General features: G+C 51.1%; 1 protein-coding gene across 1 annotated transcript; it reads right to left on the reverse strand.

Annotated features, from left to right (window-relative positions):
• Positions 1 to 521: 521 nt before the first annotated feature.
• On the reverse strand, positions 522 to 1466 carry LOC136116231 (olfactory receptor 14J1-like). Its single transcript, XM_065862432.1, has one exon. It carries the CDS (start codon positions 1464 to 1466, stop codon positions 522 to 524), a length of 945 nt encoding a protein of 314 aa, XP_065718504.1.
• Positions 1467 to 7937: the final 6471 nt, after the last annotated feature.

The following is a 7937-nucleotide window of genomic DNA, read 5'->3' on the forward strand; positions in this document are numbered from 1 at the left end:
GACCTAGGCCTTCATGCACAGCCCTGAGGAGATAGCAACTATTCTGAAGGCCACTTCTGTCACAGAGCGTCCATTGCCTGTCCCTGTCTGCGCTCACAGCACTGACACAGCAGGACGGTGACCAAGCTGCCAGAGCACTCAGGCCTTGCACCAACACAAAGGATGAGAAAGAAAGTGTGGAAGTGAAAATACAGAAGGTCTAGAAGACCAAGTGCTGGTGCTCCTTGGCAATGCTTCCATTCTGGACTCTTTTCCCCTCCTCCCACGCACACAGGAATTGTCTCTGCAGCCCCAAGAGTCCTAGAAGAATCTCAGAACAAAAATGTCAATGCAAGGCCACTCACACAGAGTAAGCACAGCTCCTTATTAACACAGGAAAAAAAAAAAAACAAACAAAAAAAAGATTTAATTAGAAATGGAACGACCACATTTATCACAATTCAAAACCAATAACAACAAAAACAAATACAGAAGACAGACAAGGCCTCTAATGAGTTACACTATAACTGCTGTCCAGAAAGTCATGGGCAGTTTATAACTTGAGGAGAACATCGAGTCATCAGCTTCCAGACAGCAGCTTTCAGCTCCTGGTTCCTCATGCTGTAGATGAGGCGGTTCACTGCTGGAGGCACCACCGAGTACAGAACAGACACCATCAGGTCCAGGGATGGGGAGGAGATGGAGTTGAAATTCAGGTAGGCAAACATGGCAGTGCTGACAAACAGGGAGACCACGGCCAGGTGAGGGAGGCAGGTGGAAAAGGCTTTGTGCCGTCCCTGCTCAGAGGGGATCCTCAGCACGGCCCTGAAGATCTGCACATAGGACACCACAATGAACACAAAACACCCAAATGCTACTAAAAGACTAACCACAATAAACCCGACTTCCTTGATGTAGGTGTTGGAGCATGAGAGCTTGAGGATCTGGGGGATTTCACAGAAGAACTGGCCCAGGGCATTGCCCTTGCACAGTGGCAGTGAAAATGCATTGGCCGTGTGCAGCAGAGCATTCAGAAACCCAGTGGCCCAGGCAGCTGCTGCCATGTGGACACAAGCTCTGCTGCCCAGGAGGGTCCCGTAGTGCAGGGGTTTGCAAATGGCAACGTAGCGGTCGTAGGACATGATGGTGAGAAGATAAAATTCTGCTGAAATGAAAAACAAAAACAGACAGAGTTGGGCAGCACATCCTGTGTAGGAGATGGCTCTGGTGTCCCATCTGGAACTGGCCATGGACTTGGGGACAATGCTGGAGATGGTGCCTAGGTCAAGGAGGGCGAGGTTGAGCAGGAAGAAGTACATGGGGGTGTGGAGGTGCTGGTCCCAGGCTATGGTGGTGATGATGAGGCCGTTGCCCAGGAGGGCAGCCAGGTAGATGCCCAGGAAGAGCCAGAAGTGCAAGAGCTGCAGCTCCCGTGTGTCTGTGAATGGCAGGAGGAGGAACTGGGTGATGGAGCTGCTGTTGGACATTTGCTGCCTGTGAGCATGAGGACCTGTGTGAGAAGGAAAGACAGTTTCGTGTTAGGGGCACGTTCTCTGTGGAAAACAAATGTACTGTTTCTCATGGAAAAACTCCTCCCTGATGGAAGGATGTTTCAGTCAATTATGTTTCTACCAATTGAAAAAACAGTTCATCACTGCTTAAAATAAAGCTTGGTCATCTAGATTCCATGAACACACCTCTGGGGCAAGACCTCTGAGTTATTGTCAGACCAAAAACTGACCCACACTCCCACCCCAACCCCAGAGAGCAAGAGCTCCAGGGACAGGTGGAGAAACAGGGAAGAACACTGCAGTGCTACCAGAAAATAAAGCAAGGACAGAAAGGCAGATGGGCATGCTGTGGAACCTTCTCCTTACCCGGCTGTGCTGCTGCCACTCACATAATGACACTGTAGGGCAAGTACTTTTAGCACCTCTTTTGTGTTCCACGTTCCAGGAACCCTTCCCCTGGAGATCCAGCTGCTGAGGTGGAGACTCATGACCTGGACCCCATGGCTTTGGGGCAGAGGCTCTGCTGGGGAGGAGAAGAGACCAGGGGTTGCATTGGGAAATGTGTCTTTGCTGCAGAGGATTTGAGAGAGGTTCCGAAATCCCATCCCCAGCATTTCTGGTAGCAGTTAACTCCTCCTGCCCATGTCTATGTGGCCTGTAGTTGTGTCTCTGTCCCTGGGTCTGCTCCCTGTCAGTGTCACAGACCCCGTCCCACCCGCTGTGTGCTCAGCTCTGTCCTGCTCACACCTCCTGGCACTGCCCAGGGGCAGCTCTGTGTGTGCAGGGGCTCAGGAGCAACTGAGACAAGTCCTAACGAGAACTGGGGTCTCAGTGTCTTCTCCAAAGAGAGAAATAAATCCCCATCTCCCACTGCACACCCAGACAACCAAGAGTGAAAAACTGAAAGCACAGACTCACCCCCTTGCAGCTGTTGCTGTCTTGATGTCCTTGTTCAGAAGGACCCTCTGCCATGTCTGAGGGGTTGATCTGGAGCTCTGAGCAGCACTGACCCACACAGCACCCTTCAACCCCACAAGCTCCCTGCCTACCCTGCCGGGGGTCGCTCCTTCCACCCACAGCTGCTGCCATGGGATCTCCCTGGGCAGGCTGAGCGCTGACCCTGGCAGGCAGCAGAGTCCCTGCCCCAGCACAGCCCTGGTGTACAGGGACCCTGCTCTGCAGGACAGCTCTGGGCACCCCTGGGAGCTTACCCGGCTTCACAGCTGTTCAACACTGCCTGACAAGAGCCCCCTCCTTACAGATCCCACCAGCTGTGCCTGTGCCAGTTTTAGGAAATGCCTCCAGGAGCTACAGCTGCACTGCCCTGCACCCAGAGACTTACCATGGCAAGGGCTGCAAAGGTTTCTCCTCCAGTGAGCTCTCAGTCATCCTCCCAGTCCTGACCACCTTTAATCTCTCTCTGCCTTGCTCATCTCCCTGAGATCCCCATGCAGAGCACTCAGCCCTGCTGCGTGTGCAGAGGAGCTGCTCCTGGGCAGAGCTGTCTCTCTGCAGCGCTGCCGCTTGCCAGGAGCTCCCTCTGTCCCAGGAGCCCAGCCCAGCTCAGCAGCACAGGAGCAGCCCAAGGCGCTTTAATAACCCCTCTGGTGGGTTTGGTGCTAAGTCTGTGAACCTCAGACACAAAGAGGAAGGTTAAGAAACCTCTCAGGAAGTCAGATGCAAACTCCAAAGTTTCTTGTAATATTAATGAGTCCCACTGAGGGACACTACTAAGGAAATGACCCCAGGGTCTTGTTAGAGAAGAAAACTGAAGGCAGTCATGACAGGTCAGGAAAAGAAAGGTGAAGGTCTCTCTAATGATTGGTAAACTTGGATGTGTTTTATTAACCAAAAGGCCAAGCCGAGACCTCCAGCCCTGGGAAGTCAGATCCTGTTCCTCCCACGTTCCCCATGGTCCTTCCTGGACAGTGTGATGTGGGGCTGTGCAAGGCCAAGGGCAGGACTATGGTCCCACAGCTCCCAGGTTCCTGGCTGGGGACAAGGAGGCCATGAGGCCCCTGTGCTGGAAGGACAAGGTGTCTCCTCACAGGCATCAGAGGTGCAGACAACAGCCATAGCCAAGGGGAGAAGGAGCTCATGTCTGCTGGGGCTTTCAGCCTCTTTACATCCCTTGATCATCTCCACCACAGCCTGTCCTGTGCTGTGGCATCCCCTGCACCTCTTTCCCTGCAGGCTGCAGACATCCCCCCTGCTGCCCCACCTTGCTCTTGTCTGACCATCTTCCTTCCTTTGCTGAGATGTCTCCATCCTCCCCATCTGTTCCTTGAAGCACAAAGCCTTGGGCTGATGCAGACTCCCTCTGCTGACCTGCTCCACCACAGCACTGCCCTTCCAGTCACATTCCTTTCTGCTCATGTCCAGCTTGGACCCCCCCAGCTGCACTTTGGGCCATCATTTCTTTTTCATGCTCTTTCCCACTAGGCAGAAACCTCCACCACCTCTGAAACCACCCTTCAAGCACTCTCAGGCTACTCCTGCACTGCTGCAGCCTCCCCAGCACTGCTGGGCTGAAGCAGCCCAGGTCCCTCAGCATCCCACACCATGTGCACAAGGTGCTGAACCTGCCTTGGCAGAGCCCTGCACTCTCCAGTTCCTCCCTGCTTCTCCAAACTGGGAAGCCGCACACTGGCACACCCCCGTGTGTGTGGGGTCACACCAGTGCTGAACCGAATGGGATGAGAACTCCAGGTGTCTGGGTCCCCACGCTGCTCCTCATGCAGCCCCGTGTGCAGCAGGAATGAGATGAGGCCTTCTTCAGACAAATGAAAGAAGTCTCATGTTTCCAGGGCTGTGTCCTCGGCAGACCTGAGATATCTCAATATTTGCAAGGCACCAGCCATCCAGGAGGGTTTGGAGCTCATTGACAACAGCTTCCTGACACGGGTGACAGAGGGGTCAATGAGGTGAGGTGCCCTGTGGGACTTCAAACTTAGAGAGCAGAAAGAGTTTGGTCAGGATGGAACAGTCAGGGATGGGAAAGTGGAGCTGAAGCTCCTGGGAGATGATAACAAGGCAAGGAGCAGGATTTCAGGAGAGCAAGCTTTGTACTCATGAGGGACCTCCTTGGGTCCTATGGGATATGACCTTGGTGTCTGCAGTGCTTTTCTCTCACATTTCCTCCCTCCTCTCTCCCATCTGCTGTTGTGCAGCGTTTTTTACCCTTTCTCAAATACAATATCCCAGAGGTGCTGCCAACATCACTGAGTGGCTCAGATTTGACAAGGAGTGAGTCCATCTTGATGCCAGCTGAAATGGGCTCTGTCTGATGTTGGTCAGACTCCTGTTGTCTTCTCAGAGAGGTGACAACTGTAGCACAGCCACACTCACCTCCAGTTCCAAGACTTGTCATATAAACCAGCACAGGGTGACAGTGCTTTGGGTGTTATAAAATGCTGGATTATGGAGAAGTAGTGGAAAAGATCTTCTGCCAGCAACCTGAAGAAGTCACCAGTTGATGAGCAGTATCCTATCAGGAACTGTAATTGACTGACATTCAGTGGCCTGGCAAAGTTGCAGGTGCCAGCAGTCCAGAGGATCTTGGGCCAACTACTTAACATGTCCGCTTGGTGGGCAACAAGGGTGATTCTCACCTGGATCTGGAACTGGAAAACAAAAAGAGCTGGTGAGGGATGTGAACATCAGTGTCCACTTTGGCTGTTGTGACCTGGAAGCAGTGGGTTTGCAGGCACCAGAGGGGAGGGAGGAAGGCCAGCAGAAGAGCACAGGCTGGTGGGCTCCAGCAGAGAAGACTTTGACATACTGGGGGATGGCGGGCAACGCGGTGACATGAAAGTAGGTCTGGGTAGGATGAAGGAGCTCAAGAAATCTGATCAGTCTTACAAGACAGCCTGCTCCAAGAACAAAATGTTTTCTCCAAGTACTATGTAAAGAAGTATTTGTCTTATGAGGCTGCTCGTCTGAACTGACATAGCTCCAGGGGAAAAAGGCAGCACACAGGAGGTGGAAGCAGGGGAAGCTGCAAAGGAGGAATTTAGAAACCTTGTCCACGGATGTGGGGATGATGCCAAAGCTGCCCTGACCTTGATACCTGCAGGGGAGTGTAAGGGCAGCAAGATGAACTGATTCATCTTCCTTACAGCAGAAGAATAGACAAGGGTAACATGGGCCTGCTGCTGAATTCGTAAGAGTAGAATCAGGCAGGACTGAGGTTCTTCATGGCTTCTTTGCCTCCATCTTCACCAGCAAGGTCTCCCGGGACTTGGTTCCTGAAGGCAGGAGTCTGGAGAACACCCAGCAGTGGATGGGCTCAAGTCAGGGGTGACCTGAGCAAACTCAGACACCATTACAGAACAGGAGATGGGTCATTTGACCCGCTCCCTGAACACAAGTATCACTGTGCTGTGACACCTGAGATTCCCAGGAACACCCACCTCTTGGTCCAGAGGAGTGTGATTCCTCTTAAGGTGTCCTGGCCTGTCTCCTCACTCACATGGTGATTTAGGCACCCACTTTTCTGACATATTTTCTCTTTTTCAGGAGATGCACCACATCAATATGAACTGGAGGCTGCTGATACCACCTGTTTTGGAAAGGGAGGGAAGGGCGAGCAGGGAAGGAAATAGAAGAAATTTGGCTTCGTTGCTCTTTATTATGGAAATGCTTTTTGTTTGACTATTCCTGAAACCTCCCTAATCATCCACACCAGACTTGAAGCCTTTAGGAAAATGCTGCACAGAGCCTTGGCTTGTAAGAGCATTTTCGATGTTAATGAGCCCTCTGCTGCCATGATCCTGAACTGCAGCTACTGAAACAATGAACAAACCTCTAGTAAATTGAAAGGCAGAAGCAAACCCCAAGTTTCTGAGGGTGTGTGGGACCCTATGAAGGGCCATCGCTGACACAGCTGTGAAGGAAACAACCAGTGCAGGTCCCTGTCCCTGGAGGCTGGTCAAGGAAAGACTTGGAGACACTGGTTACAGGTGGTGAGGGCCATGTGGAGGTGGCTCTGATGCCATGTCAGCCCTTGATGCTTGTTCATCACCAGAATGGCTGAGCCCTGATCCCTGGAACCTGGTAGACTTTTCTCCAATGTTTTTCAAGGCTTTTCCTGTGGTCAGTGTGAGTGTTTTGTTTTTTGGGGGTGGGTTTTATGTCAAGTGCTGTTGCTTTAACTGCAAGGGTCTGGTTTTCTGTGGAGTTGGAAATGCCTGCGAGTTCCTCACAACTCATCCAGCTTCTTTCATACACCTGGCAATGGTCACCAATCACCTCAGTGTCCCAGTCCCAAATTTGCTTGTGAGGCGCAGAATGACCTTACAACCCTTGAGGTTATAAAGAGGGTATGCATTTATTTACGACGCCGGACACACAGGGAATCATTTCACCTAATGCGTGTGTAAAATTACAGTAGCTGTGAACTTGGTTAAATGCAGTAAAGTGTTACATATTCATGAAAGTTTTAGGAACACCTATACATATTCATAACCTGTCCCCAAGAGGGCGGTTCTTATTACAATGAGTTCCGGGAGACCATTTCCAGAGTCTCCACCTCTGGCTCCTCCTGGTTACAGCTGAGCAGTGATCATGAACCCGGGTCTTCTTTCTCTGTATACAGTCACCTTTGGTCCAGTGTGATGAGTTGGTTGGGTCTCAGACTGCTGAGTCGGTTAAAACTGGCATATCTCCTGTCCTCTGCCCAAGACTCTGTAATCTGGTTCACCAAAGGATGCACCAAGGATTATTATCTTTGCAAGGTGTCAGTGAACTCCTGTTTTTCGTACAATAAGTTACACGGAGTTAAGCAAGGCTGGGCAAGAGTGATGTGGGTTAAAGGGTCAGCTCTCTAAGTGTCTTTAGTGATGTGGGGTAGGGTTAGTTCCTTAAGTGTCAAGTGTTAGTTTTTCAGTGTTAATTAGTTAAAACAAACTATAAATACTTCAGCAAAAAAAGGAGGGCTAAGGAGAAACTTCATCCTTCATTGGATGCACACGGAAATATATTGACAAAAGAACAGGGAAAGGTTGAGGTACTAGAAGCCTCCTTTGACTCAGTCATTAATAGTCAGAACAGTTGTGCTCCAGGTATCCAGCCCCCTGAGATAGAAGACAGGGATGAGGAGAAGAATGAAGTCCAAACAATCCAAGTGGAAATGGTTGGTGACCTGCTACACCACTTGACATCCACAGGTCTATGTGGCCAGATACACCCACGGGTGCTGAGGGAGCAGGCAGAGGTGATCCCTGAGCCTCTTTCCATTATCTACCAGCAATCATGGCTGAGTGGGGTTGTCCCAGTTGACTGAAAGTTGGTGAATGTGACACCCATCTACAAGACGGGACATAAGAAGGATCTAGGGAACTACAGTCCTGTGAACCTGACCTCAGTCCCAGGGAATAGTATGGATCATATCATCCTGAGTGCCATTATGTGGCAGACACAGGACAACCAGGTGATCAGTCCTAGGCA

This window comes from Patagioenas fasciata, chromosome 7 (assembly GCF_037038585.1).
Source record: "Patagioenas fasciata isolate bPatFas1 chromosome 7, bPatFas1.hap1, whole genome shotgun sequence".
In the NCBI taxonomy this organism is placed as follows: domain Eukaryota; kingdom Metazoa; phylum Chordata; class Aves; order Columbiformes; family Columbidae; genus Patagioenas; species Patagioenas fasciata.

Excerpts from the sequence above, each read along its gene's own strand:
- LOC136116231 (XM_065862432.1), bottom strand. The coding sequence starts at position 1,466 with ATGTCCAACAGCAGCTCCATCACCCAGTTCCTCCTCCTGCCATTCACA.